The 18,690-nt window shown below is 31.9% G+C and overlaps 2 protein-coding genes across 8 annotated transcripts in view; both read right to left on the bottom strand.

The window, feature by feature from the left end:
- The window catches only part of LOC111083593 (dynein heavy chain 2, axonemal-like), a gene marked incomplete at its 3' end in the record, with an annotated part of 41,339 nt that extends 36,464 nt beyond the window's left edge, over window positions 1-4,875 (bottom strand). The window contains exons 1-2 of the mRNA XM_022380210.1: window positions 4,786-4,875; window positions 3,146-3,252 (exon numbers count right to left, since the gene is read on the bottom strand). Of these exons, the coding sequence (XP_022235918.1) occupies window positions 3,146-3,250 (105 nt within the window). The remainder of the gene's footprint in view (window positions 1-3,145; window positions 3,253-4,785) is intronic.
- LOC106474938 (charged multivesicular body protein 2a-like) overlaps window positions 4,861-18,690 on the bottom strand; it is a 44,025-nt gene continuing 30,195 nt past the window's right edge. For 5 of the 7 annotated variants that reach the window (XM_022380117.1, XM_022380131.1, XM_022380123.1 and 2 more), the window contains one exon: window positions 14,554-16,820. The gene's annotated coding sequence lies outside the window, so the exon portion shown is untranslated. Of the gene's footprint in view, window positions 4,882-14,553; window positions 16,821-18,690 lie in introns of those variants that run through there. The other 2 variants (XR_002609101.1, XR_002609100.1) reach the window with 2 other exon arrangements.

The raw sequence follows: 18,690 nt of genomic DNA, 5'->3' as shown, positions 1-18,690 counted from the left end.
AACTCCTGCCTATTCTCCAAAATTGTAGAAGATTCTCGAGAGTAGGAATCAACAATATATCTATATACGTAAACCAGTATTGTTACGTAAGAATGAATTTTCTAGAAAACGTTCCCACGCCTATAAATAGAACCAACGCGACGCGTCGAGTGAGAGTGTCTATTATTAGTTCGCTATAATCAGTGTGCTATAAAATTTCGAAAGCTATAACTTGGATTTTTATAACGATTATCAATCGGAAAACTTAAGATGTTTAACCAGGAATATTTATAAATTTCAAACCTTACAAATCGTTAAATTCAGTAGATTCTCATCGGACATTAGTACTTTTACGAAAACATTACCTAACTACAATGGTGAAAGACAGCGTGTGTGGCCAAGGATACAAAGCTAGCTGGTTTCTCGGCGAATCATACTTACATGAACTCGCTCATCGTAAACCCTCGATAAGATATCTAGAAAGTTCCAGACTAGAAAGAAAACTTTATATTGATTGTAAGTTTGTGAAACTTTTGTTTATAAATCATTGTTTGTAATAACTGTTATTGTAAATTGTATTGTTGTGTATATATTAAAATGTATGTATGTTAAAAAAAAACTGTGTGTATCAATCTTGTTGGCAAATATCATAAGCTGACTATATATTGGCTTTTACTTAATGGCGAAATCTAAAGTACAATTTAACTACTAAATTTAAATTTATCAGTTAACTCAATTTCAGGCTATTTGAAACTCTAATACATAACAATATATATCACAAGGATAAACATACAAGTGATCTTGGGGTACACCCCATCTTAGCAGTGTGTGTTTAGTGGCCATGGAATTATAATTGTCAAGTCATCATGTCCTTATAGTGTGGCTTTTACTAGTTTAGGTAGAACTAGACATACACCAATTGCCACAGAACAGGATACATAAAGAAAAATAGGGATATGCCTATGAAGAATAAGAGGTATATATACTTAAAGGTAACTTACCAAGTTACAGTCTCAAAAAACAGTGAAGATTGGCAAAAGGTGGATGACAGTACCCCAACAAGGAAGAAACAGATACCCAAAGCAGAGAATGGAACAAGAACGTATGAGGTGTAGTCCCAGTGCTTGACAGACGAAGTACCTCCAACAGATGACAGGGTTAGTATGCAGGGAAAAGAGAAGGTGCATGATCAGAGTGAAGACACCAGGAATTGTTGACGGGAAGAAATAAAAGGTCAATTGGTTCACAATAAAAAACCTATGAGTCAGGGAGGAAGGGAAAAAATCACAAAGAAGTGGAGTAAAAGAAGGAAACCATGGAAATGGATTTTATGGAAAAAAACCCATAAAAACAATGAAGCAACCCACAAGATGTACTGAGTAGAAAAGGTCATTTGGATCCAACCGAGAAGAAATGTGGAAGATAGTAAGAAATGAAAAAGTTGACATGAGCCATGAAAAATGAAGTTAATAAAACTGATCCAGAACAAAGGAAGCAAATTGAGCTGAAACAGCTGAGAAACCAGATCTGTGTCGACCAGGTAAAATAAGTCTGAAAGACCAGAACTGGAGTAACATGGATGAACAAACATTTTGGGAAGAAGACTGACTGAATGCAAAAAAAAATTAATGTTATAAACTGAATGATGACCTAGAGACCAAAAACAAAAGAGGTAGCTACCTGGAAATTGATAAAAGATTCAAAAATGTCATGTGGAGGAGTACCCCACAGGAAGCAGAGCCACCAACAACTATGGACGATCAAGAAGTTGGGAGAAAGTGTGACAGGACTGGAAAGTCAATCAGCAACAAGGACAAAAGCACCTGGAACACGACCCTTCAGGAGGCATATATCAAGTGTGTAAGTTGAAAAAGGGAGATCCACTGTCTACCACAAAGGGAACAAGAATGAGTGTCCCATAGGCATGTGATAGAAGCCACCACCATTGAAGAGTCGAAATGAAACAAGATGAGTCAAAAACCATAACAGTATAAAGTCTTATCTTTCCAAAGTCAGCTGACTGTACGCCAAAATGTGTGGGCCCCCAAACTTGAAGCAAAGCCCAACAAAGGCCAGCTCAATGGACAATCAATCAATCTCCTGATGAAGAAAACCAAAAATCTTCCCATAGAGTACTACTACCTAAAGCCTGTGTAAATGTGCCAATAGAACATATAACCTCTGAAATGGTAATGTAGAATTCATAATGCAAAATGAATAACCAAACACAACTGTGTTGACAGAAATAAATAAAAAGTATTTGTAATGAAGTAATAAGTTCCACAACCAGATAGAAATATAAAATAATTCCATTTTCTAAAAACTCAACAAGTTACAAATATCACTATTGTATAATAAAGAGAAAACTAGTTGAGAGAAATTAATACAGAAATATAGAAAAAAATTAAAATGAAACACTCAAGGAGAGCACAAACTAAACATTACGAGTACTACCAGACAAGAAGTGATAGTTCAGTTGAATTGAATAGAGGAAGCCACGTGCATCAACAGAGTATGTCGCACTCTCATTGGTGGAGGGTCATCACATGATGATTTGCATGCAAGATGCATTGGAATCAGTCAATTTCAGATGAGTGGGAGCTTCAAGGACTTGTGACATGCACAAATTAGTTTTGCATATAGAGGGCAGCACTGAACAAGAATACCTATTTATGTGAGAGGAGGTAATATATTGTATTGGAAGGGTATTCTTGTAATATTTTCATCATCTAGATGGGTAAAACATATTTCCTGTTTGTATGAAGCAGTTTTACCTGAGAATAATACATTACAACACACATACAAAATTCTTGCCTACACATTCTATCATACTATTGGTTGAAATGACAAAAATGTCTCCATTTATTGCAAAAAAGTTTATAATGTTTTTAAATAAGCACCTAAATAGCATTGAGATTTTAAAAACAATTAGTATAGATGATTAATTAAACTTTTAAGAACTCTGTTAATCATTTAAGGAAGATGTTTTGGATTTCATTTTATAAACATCAGTCTTTTTGTTTAACACCAATTCCAAAATCTTTCATTAAAATATCAAAGGGTGTAAAAATATAATAAAACATAAAACAATTAGAAAGCATAATAATTTTCCAAAAGAGAATAATTATTTTCTCTAGTCAATGATATTAAAGACACTTTTTCCTACCACTTTAGTAAGATCTTCTGATGATGCAAAATTATGCAGATCTTCATCATATTCTTCCAATGGCTCCACAATAGAATCCCTACCAAGGTCTTCTTCTGAATTCATATCTGTTGCATGAACTTGCATCAATTATTTTTTGCAATAAACTTATTTGAGAAACTATACAATATTTTAATATTTATCTTTACACATTTCAAAATAAAAAGTTATTACTAAATGCACAAACAATCTTCTAAGTTTAAAGAAAAACTACTACTTTACTTTTCCTGAAAATGTAAATTAATTTAGATCATTTCTGTTCTATACCTCATAAATATGAATTACTGATTATTGCGAGTACATTTATGCAAGTATTACATAATTCAAATTTATTGTAACAAATATGAAATTGTAAAACTCATACTTGATAAAAGAAACCACAGCCAAGGGAACGGGCTTGTTATTAATAGGATATTTCTACTCTTCCAGTCAGTTGAATTTTCTTTATGTTGTTCCTAGTAATGATTGTGATTTTTGGAATCATCATTAGCTAAAGCATTAGTTTATCTTCAGTTTTGGCTAATGGGGAAGCTTATTATAGTTCATGTTTTCTCCTTATTTTTTATAAGGCACTGACTTGATAAGCAATATGTGCAAGCTACAAGACTGAGATAAATTTAGTTTTAATTATTCACTGAATCTGTTGTCATAAAATTAAGAGCAAGTGAAATATTGGTAATATACTGCACACACTTTTTAAAAGTTTGTGGTACACTTGCACTATTCGATAATGAGGAACCCACTTTGAGACTAATAATGCTTGGAGACAGCTTGAATGAGTAATGAAGAAAGACTTTTAATATATCTGTGTCAGTGTAAACTACTTGTACCTGATGATGACAAAACCTTGTTGAAGCGTTGTACATTTGCTGTTATGTTAAACTGATATTAGTCTTTCCTCATTATCCATTCAAGCTGTCTCCAAGAATTTTTACACATGCACTATTGAAGTTTCAGCTCTGATCAGTATCATTTCTCAGTAACATGGGAATTAGATGTGGATGATTTACATGTTTAAAATTTGCAAAGAATTCTGCTAAACTGTTGATAATGTTATACCTAAATAATCGGTAGGAAATAAAATCAGAGTTTTCCTAACAATAAGTACATGTACAAGCTCTTCAATAAGATTTTGATTTGTTTTTTAGAAAAATGCATTTTTTTTCCACATACAAACTTACAAAATGGTTTAAATGATGGTTTGATGTGGATCATTAGTTTAATTAGGTTACCATTTTTGTTGAATAAGTAAATGGAAGTTAAGAACTACATTTAAATTGAAATTATTTCTTTTTTTCGTTGTTCTTAATCCACAAAGGAATGACTTGGTGGGTGAAACAACCTTTAATTCAACCCTTATTTCTTCTTGTAGTTTTTTGTTTTGCTTTTTTATGTTATCATTATAATATTGTTTCCCAAATAAGGTTATATCAACTATATCCATAAGGCAGTCAAACTGTTGAAGTTTTTTTATTAATCTAATTTTATGCATACAACTGCCAAGAACACAATAAAATTACACTGCATATATAAAAAATTATTATGTTGTTAGAAGCATTAAGAATTACTGTCATAATAAAGTATAATGCAGAAGCACTAACCTAGTGTTTAAATGTCACTCTTACACATCACTAGATATCAGTGGCATGAGCTTTAACTTCTATTTCTTCATTGAATTTCCTAATTGGTCATCAAAACTGTAAGAATTTTTTTAAAGAAATAATATTATAAAAACACTAATTATAAACACATTTCAAGGCTTAATACACCATATAAAGAAATTTAAAATGTTAATGTTTGCACATTTTATGCATAAACATAATATATATATTTATATACTGCTCATCTTCTCAAATAAGAAAATAAAAGAAATAGAAGAATCAGGCCATTCTAATGCAAGGTATTACTGACATATTTAAGTCTAACTAAATGTATTTCTAGTAAAAGTAGCAGAACCCTGGTTTCATTGTATAAACTACGTGAATTAGAGGTAATTAAGGTAACAGATTTCAAATTATTTCAAGTGGTTCGTATAGTTGGGTTTGTATGATAGTCTATTTAGATCACCAAATAGAATGAAAATTTATTAATAATAAACTTTTTCATGCATAAGTAATCTAATTTTCATTGATCGTGGTTCAAATCAAGGCCTTCTTAGATTAGTCAGAGTACCTCAAAAAACAATGTTTAGGTAAAATTAACTGCTTGAATACATGACAATTTTTAAAGTTGCAATTAAGAAGTTTGGCTATTTGCCAACTTGAGAAATCTTGTTATACCTTGTGAAAACACAAATGGCTGATTTTTTTAAAAGTTTTATCATGCCTTACTCAAAAATATTGTTTTGTGCATGGCCTGGTCTTACACGTAACTTATTTTCAGTGGTATAAACCTATGTATTTATCATTATTTTTGTTACATTTACAAGGGTTAAAAGTGAGATAACATTAATTCAATCCCTATCCAAGGGATTTTGCCTGTAGTACAATTTTTGGCCAGATTTTGTAAATTCATTATATTTTTGTCACACATATATACATGTTTCATATGAAAAGAAGGTGGCATTGTTTATACCAACTAAGGTACAAATACAAATACTTGAAATAGTAGTTTATATGAGTTTGAAATAATAACCACTTACCAATTAAAAAAGCATACTTAGGCCAAGTAAAAAAAAATACATGTTTAGCATCTCAGCTTGCTTTCTTTTTTGCAGCTGACCCCTCACACACACACTTTTTCTTGGCGATTTTCCCCCTTTTTTGAAGTATCGTTTTTCAATCATACTAAAAAACAAAGAAAACTTCTGAATAAAAAAATGAGATGAACAAATGTGATTCATTTTGCCCTTTTTCTTTATTTGTCATAAATTCTGTGTTGTTTACATGAAACACAGAAGACTTCTGTTTGCCATGGGCCCTTTGAAAACAAGCAACAATCACGAAACAAAGGTTGCAAATTTTCTTTCAAAGAAAATAAGTAAAAAAAAAAAAGGATCTGCCCCTTCCTTTTTTCGAAACTTTTTCATTTCAATTATCCAAACTTTTACTTTTACACTTTTCTTACTTAGGGCCTATAAATTATAATGTCTCCCTTTTAGTTTTAATAGGTTTATAATATGTTTATCTTATGTTTGGGGGGGTAAACATTAATATGCGTCCGTATGTTCTACTTCTTACGTTAATTCGCCAATTAACACCTTGCGTTAAAACTTAAAAGTAATAAGACGCACTAAGCAACAGACGTAGTTAGACTACGCCAAAAATTAACATTGTACAATAACAGGTAAATCAACGAACCTCGTTACTTTTTAAAATCTTTAACTTAGAAGTTAGACATATGGATGACAGTGACAATTTATTACAACGTAACAATTCACAAAACAGAACTTAAGAGTTTTAGAAACAAACATTTTCAATATTTTGATTTTAAATTAAAGTTAGGAACTTCATTAAAAGACTAAACAAACTTGAGACTAATAAATAAACCTTTATACCTGAGGTCTCTTCTGTTAATGTTAAATGTCTAGTACAAGACGCCAATTTCCGCTTCCAATATGTTGTCATGACAACCGTTAAAGTACATCAATGTCCACAAGCGCCTTAGTTCAAATTAAAATACTTTTAATAAAGTATTTTTTCTTGCTATTGATAAAGCAATCGAATAAGTGTTTGTTTGTTTGTAATTAAGCCCAAAGCCACACGGTAGGCTATCTGTGCTCTGCCCACAACGGGTATCGAAACCCGGATTCTAGCGTTGTAAGTCTGCAGACATACCGCTGTGCTACTGTGGGACAGATGCCAAATAAACAAAAAATCAGGTAATAATTCCTGAAATTTAAAGCCCAAAACTTGTCTTGGTGTAAAACGTTTTTTAAATACTATCCATATGTTTACAAAATGTAATTATTACCTCTCTTTAGCTCACTGTTATAGTCAAAAGATTACGTTCAAAAATCTTACAAATGGCAAAGAAGCGCTGTTTTCTTATATTCATTGAAATATAGGCAATTTTTAATCCCATTTCTAACGTTATTTTGAAGAGTAGAGGGTAAATTCAGCCATAGCAGTCCGAGGATTTGGGGGTCGCGCCTAAGAACAGTGAAAAAATAAGATGGGAATATAAACACTTGAAACATACTTCCTGTAACTCTGCATCTTACTTTTAGAAAGGAAAATTCAGACAAATACTTGTTGATGAACGCAAGGCTTTAGACAGTAATTTGTGTGACCTTACGATGGGTGCTCGATACCAGCTATGTTGTTGCATCAGAGATTCTGGAGGTGCAACAATAATTCTCTGATAGCTGGGGTGTTCCCATTTACAAATATAAAGTCAAAGATTTTACACCAGAGACTATAGAGTTCAATTCAACTTTGCATACAATAGATTTTTATCTCTTGATTATTATGTCTGTTGTGACAGTTTATACCTGTAGTTAAAAATTGTTTTGTAGTTTGATATATAACAGTGATTACATAAGACAAGAGATCACTCACTATCTGTTTTCAACAGCTGCAATATGATAAATGACCAGTACGTTTTTTACGATAACTTACCGTCCTTTTCTGTGTGTTTGCAGATACTAAATATGCTATGTGTTGAACTTATGCATTAAATTACCACGCACTGCGTTTCTACCTGCTAGGTACCGCTCTGTTAGTTGAAGGCGAATTCGTAGATTTACGCGCCCATTTGGACAATTGGGAAATTATATCCATGGAAGAAGTTGAGCGGTGAATATACAAGCTACTGGCAAGATGAGGAGCTAATTGTGGAACACTGCCTTTGCTGTCATATTCTAATGACACTAATGCAAAAAAGTTAAGCCTACTGATGTTTAAACGTACCATGGAAGAGGACCCGGCCCAATTACTGACGTGTTACAGTAATTGTCTAAAGTGGTTGGACTAAAAATCAGGCACTGCAATTCGTGATGCTGAGTTCACATAAACCAGCGTTTTTTTTTTTTTCTTTACGAACAGTCGGTTGAGAAGCATTTTAATTTTTAGGATATCGTTGCACCTAGGTTTTTGCCCCAGTAAAAAATAAGTCGTATATTGAGTGAATTTGGAGCTCGAAAGTGTGAGCCCCACAAGAACTTGGTCACATATATATATATGATGAACGTCAAATCCATGAGAAGTGGTACCAACGACCCCGCATCCTTTACGCACAATACATACCGTTTATAGGTTTCATTTTAATAAAAACAAACAAACTCTAATGTCTGGCACCCCCAGTGGCACAGCGGTATGTCTGCGGACTTACAACGCTAGGATCCGGGTTTCGATACCCCTGGTGGGCAGAGCACAGATAGCCCATTGTGTAGCTTTGTGCTTAATTACAAACAAACAATCTAATGTCTGAACCATTCCGAAATAAACTATGTGCAACAGCAGCGCCTTCTAAATATTAGTTGACTGGATACTTCTTATAGTAACGCAACTGATTCCTGGCTATTTATATTAAATCAAAGCGTCTGCGTTAACCCTATTTATAATAAAAATATTCAAGATCAAAATGAATGAGTGATGCTAAAATTAAACTATTAGGTCTGGAAATAAAAGAAAATGAGAATGTTATATTTAAAATATTACACATCTCTAACAATCTTGGAGATGTCTGTATGGAGTTTTACTATAGACCCTTCGTGCGAACATTTAAAAATATCTTAACGGCATTCCCGTGTATGCTTTTGTAGGGTTAACAGTTCATGGGAAAATCTTCATAGATAATTTTATTGAAGAATTTATGTGGAAAAACGGGTTTTAGGAACAGCTCATTTTTTACTGAAGTTTTTATTGTGGAAATATAGTTTAAAGTGAGCACAAAACAAATTGCCAGAATTGAAGAAACTCACCGGTGTAGTAACTTTAGCTGACCGCAGCTGTTCTCCTCGACAACAGTAATTTATATGTATTTGTCATACAATAACATACTGAAATTTCAGCACAGTCCACCACTAACACGTTAATTAACCGAACAGTGGATAGCACGATCTGGAGAAATTTATTAGGATCAAGGAACAAAGATTCAATTGTTTGTGGAGTTATAATAAGTTTTAAGCGTAGTTAATAGGTAATCATCACTTGTCGAAAACATTTTGCAATTCTCTCTTTCTCAGTACTATGATGTTATTCTGTAATTAACTATCGATTGAGTGAGATAAACTGTGTTGTATATCAGTTCGAGAAATTATCCAGTTGTCTGAACTGCAACAAGAAAGGTCCTTATTCCACAAGGTTTATGTGATGTTTATTTTTCTTGGGTTGCTAGTAGTAATGAGTTTCTCCATAAGTGGATATTTGGTTTGTTTGTTTGTTATGGATTTCGCAAAAAGCTACACGAAGGCTATCTGCGTTAGCCGTCTCTAATTTAGCAGTGTAAGACAAGAGGGAAGGCAGCTAGTTATCACCACCCACCGCCATTTCTTGGGCTACTCTTATTCCAACGAATAGTGGGATTGACCGTCACATTATAACGCCCCTACGGCTGAAAGGGTGAGCATGTTTGGCGTGACGGGGATTCGAACCCGCGACCCACAGATTGCCGGGTATTTGGTAAATGAGAGATTAGATATTTGTAATAACGGCTTATCTAATGTAACGAATAGTTTTGCATATATATATATATGCTAAGGTCAACAGTATGAGAAACGATGGTGGGTAACACGCTTCTTAGCATAATGACTTGTTTGTGACTCCTAGGTATACCATTTGGAATTACTGTAAGGCTTATGTAACACTGAAGGAAAATATGCAGCACTCATCATTTTCAGTGTGAAATATATATATTGAATTTGGTCCAAAGTAATACATGTAAACTTGTAGTTTTTGCAAAATAAATATCAAATACACATATTCTGGAGTACCATGTGAACTCATTTATGCATTAGGTACACGAATACAGAGGGTTGAGTACATTAAATCAAAACAATTTCGATTATGCAAATCGGTGTTTACATGACAATTATTTACGGTATAACAGCATGTATTAGAACTACATTTTGACGTCTTTCGATATTACTTAGGTATTGAGATTTTACAAATTTATTACTTTAGGGAAGGTAAGTAACAGCTGTTTTCAATTATTTTTATGCTCAAATCTTGAAGATGTGTTCAGATCAGGAATTTAGAGTTTCCAAGATAGGAATGTCCTTTATACTTAATAACAATGGAATGTGATCAATGTGGGATACCAGGACTATCCAAAGAGAGACCTGCAACAAGTTGTACCCCAGTCATGGTAAATAAAATGTGTCATCTCGTAACAGGTGTGCTTCCATGAACATTAGTGGCAAAAACCATATACATGCCCCAAGGAACAGTATCTAACATGATCAAGAATGACCTCTTCCTGGAAAAGCAGCATAAGTCGCAAGTACACAAGTTGCTCCTACAACATGCCTGTTTAACGATAAGGTACCTCACACAGTGGAGAATGAAATCGTATTCACACAATCTAATATAAAGACACATTGGTCAAGTCACCAGATGTAGCACCTATGGATTTTTGTGTTCAGACCTTTAAAACGAACATTGGGAAATTATCATTTACGTACACTAGACAGTTTATGGAAATCAAACAGGGAGTAGTGTTGTACTTTTGACATGACAGGCTTACTGTGGAGTCTTTTGCAATGGAAACCACACTGTTGGGCTATTGTCAAAGTGCTTGACTATCAGATAGAACATGATCAGACATAGAAACATGGACTTTAATTAATGGCGAGACCCTAAAATGATTTTAGTATGACATACTCAAACATTACAATTCTTGTAAAAGTGGTAGTACATTCCTTTAACCCTTTAACTGTGGCTGCATTAAACATGCATGGAATTTTTGTGAGCCATACAGTACACTCGCATTCAACTGCTAGAGGCAGAACATACTCTATATGGCAGTCAATGAGTTAAGTAATTTCTCTCTCTTGTGCTTCTAATGAGATATTATCCCAAAGATGTATTTGCATCCTGGCAAGAACTATAGCATATACAAGAAAGACTAAGCAAGAGAACAATGGTGGAAAGTCACCAAAAAGGGTAAATTACAAGATTACACTCTGACCTCTTGAACTGATATGTACAATGAGCTGTAAAGGTCAGAATCCAGTGTTTCTGAAATCCCATACTGAATAAAACCTTTAGAAGTGGTTAGGAACAAGCTGTAGTGGGTGGAAACATTTTTAAGTCCTACATTATCTTCTTTCTGGTAGCAGGAATACTATCACATCCATGCTTGATGTTCCTGGGATCAGTCAGATGCTTTCATTTAATGTTAGAAAAAGTGTTTTCTCTACGTGCTAAGCAGAACTTCATATATAACTGACCTTAGGTTATGTTGTCATTTGTATGAAAATTTGATGTTTAAATGAGAGTTTGAAATTAGGCCAAATATTCAAACTCAAGTTGATAGAAAGGGGTCAATACCTGTTTTAACACTGGATCTATAGTTATTCATGCAGAAATTATGTAAAATTTCCCTTGTTACAACCAGCAGGGTGTACAAAAATATAAAAACTCACATCTATTCTTTAAGGGTTTGGCAAAGGAATATTTTAAACACTTTTTTAAGGTAGATCCAAAAACAAATAACATAGCATCTGCTGTTTAAAGTGTCAATCATTAGATACCATGGAGCACTTGAAACCTGATTAATTATGCAGCTGCGAAACCAATGTTGTGGAATTCCATGCTTTTAATTGGTAGAAAATACATTTATTTGGTGGGGTTCAAGGCTCATAAACATTGTGCCCATGAAAATATATTTGCATATACCAATGAACCATGTCATTCACTTTGTAAAACATACATATTCCAGCATGGTAATAGCTGATGGAGAAAACATTCTAGTCAATAAGTTTACTTAGGGACTTCCTATCAAGCCCATTAAATATCACTTCAGCATTGGAGACGTTACAAGGTTTCTGACAATGGCATTCTAGTATGTTCCAAGCAAGCTGAACATATGGTAGTGAAATATTAAAGAGTTACTGCCAGGATGCCCAATTAATGAGTTCTCTTCCAGATGATAGAGTACCATTATTGAGACAGAGAGTTAAAGGAATAGTCCAGGGCAACACAATAACAATAAAAAAATGATTGAGAGCTGGTTAAGATGCAAAGTGGCCTGTCTAAAGTCAAGGAGATCCTCTACAGGATGTTGCAAAAAATGTGCAAAGCATCAACTTGGTATCTTTTTCATGATAAAGTTATCAAAAACCATTATGCACAAGATTCAGAAAAAGCCCAAATAAAATTCCACAGGTACTATGGGTAAGTAAAATTATTCTGATTAAAACTAGATTTTACAAAATGGTGACATCAAATACTAAAAACTATGTGACTCAGCAGTCTGCAATTGCTCTTTTCTTTGCAAAATTATTTAAAGTTGTCAAAATAATTATGTATTTGAATGAACAACATACATAACAATTACAACACAAAAATCTGTAATTAGATTAACTTTTCATTTAATAAGCACTAGTCTTTATTTACAATACATTGATCACAATTACATGTAATAAACAACAATGACTGATGATGAAAAAGTAAGAATTCCCTGATTCATATCTGAGAGAATTAACTATATACTTTCTGTTTCTAGCACCTAGTGGTGGTATGAAAAACATTTAGATGTTATACAAGTTCCATGATATCTTGCTAATAAATAAGAACACAAATTAATATAAAGTCAAATGAAATATATGTAAATTTTTTCCCATCCAAATGCTAATTTTAAAGCATTTCTGATTATATTTTTAATAAATTCACTAAATCAATCTATTTTTCATGATACTTTTTGAAAAATATATCATGCAGTTACACTTGCAAACTTAGGGTGATTTCTACCAAAAAATGTAATATAAAAATATTTTCCTAAAGCTGATATCCTTAATTCATGAACTTTGAAATGTTCTACTTAGTAAGCTTTAAGCCACTTACTTTATTTTGTTTTCATTTAACCTATTCCAAACTCAGTATTAAGAATAATTGTTGACATGCAGTGTACCGAGAAAATCACCTTTTTTGATAACATTCTCAATGTTTCAAATTCCACCATAAATCTTATTAAACAGTTAATAACATTTCTAGATATTTAATGTTTACCATAAAAATATTTTATCCATTTATTTAAAGTTACCTGATTCTTATTTAGTTTTCCTTTAAACAAACACTGTTTATTGGCTAATTTTGTAGTTAATGCCAATGATTTTCTAAACAAATCTATCTTTTGACTTTTATAGAATTTTTCATTTGTACCTAAAACTTTCACTAAATCATGTGTTTCTTTAATAACTATTAAAACATATATATATTAAAGTTCAAATTAAAAAATCCTTGAATACAGTAAGAATATATGTCAAATGAACTTGATAATCTTTATACAGGGTATTCATAAAGTTCTTGTGCAAATTTAAACCTCAATAACTTTTGATGTATACATGATAGAAACAAACTGTAAATGGTACATAAAAGCATAATTCATAAAATTCTTACTACAATGTAATATTTGTATTTCATATCCCCAACTAACGAATATAGCAACAACAGAAGAAACGGTTAGCTGTGTGCTGTGGTTAGGTGAACTGAAGTCAATAACAGCAGTGAAGATAAAATTTTGAGCTCATTACAATGAAGATGCACTACACTGCAACTCAGTTAACAATTGGATGAAGAAGTTTAAAGAAAGGGGCTAATGAGTGACAAAGTATGATCCAGAAGGCCATGAATCATTGATAGGGGACTGTAGCAGCTTCAGAATTTTTTGGCTTGTTTGTTTGTAATTAAGCACAAAGCTACACAATGGGCTATCTGTGCTCTGCCCACCACGGAAGGGGGGTAGGCACTGCAGAAGGCGATTATATTGAAATTTAGAAAATTACACTTTATTGTAATAAAAGTTCATGAATTACAGTTTGTTTCTGTTATGTGTATATCAAAAGTTATTAAAGTCTAAAGTTGCACAAGGACCTTATGAACTTATAGTTTTTATATATATAGAAAATCAAGAAACATATTTTTCTCTCTCTTTCTGTGAAGGAGGGCAAGAGAATGAAGTCAGTTACAATATCTTAGGAACACCTCTTTAACTCAGTGTGCTTTAATATGTGTAGAATAGAGTAATTTCAATGTAATCATTCAAAAACAATACATATTTTTAATGCTCAATGTTATATCAATTTGCTCATTTTGTATCATCATCATGGACAAAACTATCTAAAATAATGTTATCATTTTTTGCAGGTACAAATTTGTTCTAGTACATACAGCAACATTTTGATAACTGGAAAAAATTATCAGATATAATTTATTATAATCAACCTACACACTTTTTTAGTATATATTTTTTCCTTAGTTTGTATATTAATGATATTATATTGTTTTGAATCTTATACATTAAAAATACCTAGTACACAGAATTGTAATTTCTTTTATTTCCAACTGAAAAATGAGTGTCACATGAAATTACAAAAGATTTTGTGTTAATTTACAAGAAAGTTAAATAGCCAAGTTCATAAAATGAAAAGAATACCTTATGAATTTCCCAAAAATATCACAATATGGTTTTAAAGTTCTGAAACAAGAATTGATGTTAACATATAACCAGTTTAATAAACAATATAGGTATTTCAATAATAAAATACAGACAGTTCAAGTATTAACACCTCAAACAGCTTGCCAGTTGGGAAACGTAGAATAATATTTCATAACTATACAGACCAGGAAAATGACAATGTTCAAAATGGAAGAGTTTTCTTTCCTGGTAAGGCACAGAAGCAAAGAAACTATAATATACTTTTGCTTCACTTGACAATCTCTCATTGAAATAGAAAACACTATTTAAATGATTGAGTACTATTATTCATGACTACAAAGTATTCACAAATTAGTTAACAACAGAGGAACATTTTGAACAAAAGAAAATTATATATATATATATTTTTTTTTCTGTAACATTTCTAGCTTGTTGATCAAAGTGCTATATAATGTTCACATATAAAATATCATCTATCATTCACACATTTGAAGAGATATTCCAACATTGTACTTTCTTTTGAACAAAAATAGGAATATAGGAATAAACACTAGATTACAATTGAGAGTTTTTACAATATAGAAAACAAATAATTTAAAGGTTACCTGCCTATGCCCATGCATGAACCTTTTTATGTTAATGAATTCAAGGAGACCCACCCAGTTTGATTTTTACAAATTTTGTTTGCATATGAATAGAAGTTTTGAAATCCATTAGTTAACTGACTAAAGATGTTTTGTATTCATATAATGGCAAAAATAAAAATATCTAAGTAGTAAAAAAATCTTATTAGAATATTACAATTTTTAGTTTGAGCTATCTTAAAGATGAAGTCAAACCTTCATTTTTAAACGTTTTACTCAATTCATTGGTGCAAGAGGTCTACTGCTTGTTTTATTGGACTCTTCTTTTACTAGAATACTCTGCCACATCTTTTGTACAAACTTTAGAAGAAGCAATCAAAGGAGAAATATTGTGATGCTCCCTGTCATGTATCAGTGTAGTAAATATGACAGGAAATCTCTTATTTACTAATTATTACTACAGTCAAAATTATACACAAATAACCACAATAATAAAGCTTAAATTACAATTCACTTGTAAAGATTAAATATTTATCTGGAAGATTCGTATTTTTTATGTATTGTTGACACAATTCAAATATAGAGAGCTGAAGATGGTTGCAATGAAATAGTAGAATGAGCAACATTTCTCATTAAAAAACTCTACCCAAAACCACATTAGCTTTATCTTTTTCCCCATCTTTGTTATCTTATTGAGTCAACTAACTATTGTCTGTAATTTTGGTCTTACTCTTCTGGCAAGGCTTGGTAAAGACCAAACAAATGTCATCCAATAAATTACTTTAATATTCCATTGACAAGGATAGATAAAAGAATTGAAATTGAAGGAAATCAGCTTTTGTGGCATCCTTTGTCAGGGCACTTGCTGTGTAATCAGTTAACTGGCAAACGTTATTATATTATTATTATTAAAACTAATCTCATCTTAATATTACAGTTTAATTTTACATTTAGTCCCTACACTTTAAAATTCATCTTACATCATCTCAGCAAGGATCACTTGTTCCATTCCACAACACAATAATGACCAGCATAAAGGATAAATGCACAAGATAAAGTACTTAAACACTTGGGACAAATACAGTTACTGGAAAAATACAAATATCATGCAATGACATCTGGTGAAGATAAATCACAAACTTCATACTAACAACTAATACCAAAGCAATGAAAAAGGAACTCATAAACTTACTTCTCATGCTGATAATCAAAAAATAACCCCTGGCAAAGATTTCTTTCCTATAAATAACATACACTAATTTGTTTCCCATCTTCTTGATGAGTAAGTGCATTTGAAATGCAACAAATCTCCAATGAAAATATCTAAATGTTAATTAGCTCCACAGAAACACTTACACATAAGTTACTAAATCATAAACTAAAACTTACTCAAAACAATTCTGAGCAAACACCTGTTGACAAAAATGGCTGCAGCAATAATTCTCAGTTAGAGGTCCAGAACACACTGCCATCTGTTGTAACACCCAAATGATTTCACCCAGTTTTTGACACTAGACATAATATAAATGAAGATAGTGAAATTACAAAAAAAATAACACTTTGCCAAGAATTTTTTAGTCTCAGATGTTTTTCCAGTTGTGGATGTGTGATTTAATAACAAGACCCACATGATCTCCATGCAATACCCAAGCAATGTCCAAGTAATGCTTTTAAATTAACAAATGTATCTGTATATTTACTTGGTGAAAAAATTAAATTGTGGTAAAATAATAAATATATCAGCAGTGACATACACCAGTCATAAAAGTATGGATTCTACCATTAACATCATATCAAACATAATTGAAAAGACATACTAAAGCATATTGGGTCAGCTAAATTCTATGCTCTAAAGGTTGACGAATATAAAGCTTTCAGTGTCTGTCAAAACACCATGATATATATCATAGTTCATCAATGATGTAGTTCTCAGGCTTTGTATGACAGTATATGTGACACTTTAACCACAAAAGAATTACCTTGAGAATCTCTCATTGCTCTTTGCAGTCATTACTAACACTCAAGATCTTTTAACTCTCAAGATACAGTTAGTTTGAAAGGGACCTTTTTATAGTTGCATTCAAAATTTAATTTAATTGCTTTGCTTTTAATGTTTTCAATAAACTTGGTATTAAATTGTAGTTTATAATTCAATCTTAATAATATATTAGTTTAATTTCTTAATTTCAAAAACAAATATTTAAATAAATTCTCAATCTTCACTTTTATGTATCACATGACACTTCTTTGCTCAAAATGTTCATTTTAGAATTTATTTCCACCCCCTATATTATTTTCTAAGTTTCAAAGAACTTACACATCAGATATCCCCAAGTTAAAATGAAACTTTTTAGAATCTACTTTTCTTGCTTTAATCCTCTCCAGATGGGTCACAGGTCAAAGAACATGTCACCATGTTTGGTGACTCTCATTCAACATGTTATTGAACTACTATTTCATGAATTTATGTCAATAAGTTTGGTATCAAACTGTAGACTATAATTCAAATTTTAGTATCATACATTATTTAATTTCTTAATGTGGTATGTTGAATGCAGCACTGGTTCAAATTAGATGTTTGTGATGTCAAAATACTAAGTCTATTGTTTTGTACAAATTAAAAACTCAAATTACTGATATTGACAAGCTAAAATATAAAATAAGAACCTCATATCTTTTCTATTTGCTGAGATATCACTCAGGTTCTGAATCAAACACAGTGGCCCCAGCTCACCTCTTTCCATTTTTGCAAATAGTCCCTTATATACACTTGGCTGGACACGGCTTAAATGGGTAATGAAGAAAAACTTTAATATAAGCTTAACATGACTTAACATTTAAGCCGTCTCCAGCCATTATTAGTCTCAAAGTGGGTTCCTCGTCATCGAATTATATACACTTACTTGAATATTTGACATGTGAATAACCAATCAAAAGCTTAGATTGTACTCCTAGTGGCATTCTCAGCCATTTTTCATGTATTAGGATGCCATCTCGTTTTTCGAATCAAGATTTGAAGGAGGTATTAGTCTGCTCAAAATTTCATATTTTTTAGACCCAAATACAGCTTAGTTATTAAGCTTGATAAATTATAGTGGAATTCTATAGTATCAATATAGTAATTTACGATTTTTTGATTATTTGAAATGTATATATAAAGCCTGAAAAAATTATTTTGTTTCACATCCTCCAAGTGTGAAATTTTAAAAGTCTTAGCAACCTACATCAAGCAGCAACTGAGTACAAGGGTTGTAACTAGAAGGATAATTGTTTGCTTTACTTCTTTATTTACTGTTCTATGTTTAAGGAAAAACAAGCTTAAGAACTTATTTCTAAATAGTAATAATCTATGTATGTATATATATATATATATATATATAT

Source organism: Limulus polyphemus, unplaced genomic scaffold, assembly GCF_000517525.1.
Source record: "Limulus polyphemus unplaced genomic scaffold, Limulus_polyphemus-2.1.2 Scaffold143, whole genome shotgun sequence".
Classification (NCBI taxonomy): Eukaryota; Metazoa; Arthropoda; class Merostomata; order Xiphosura; family Limulidae; genus Limulus; species Limulus polyphemus.
Note: the sequence above shows the minus strand (reverse complement) of the source record. Positions and strands in the feature narration are given on the sequence as shown.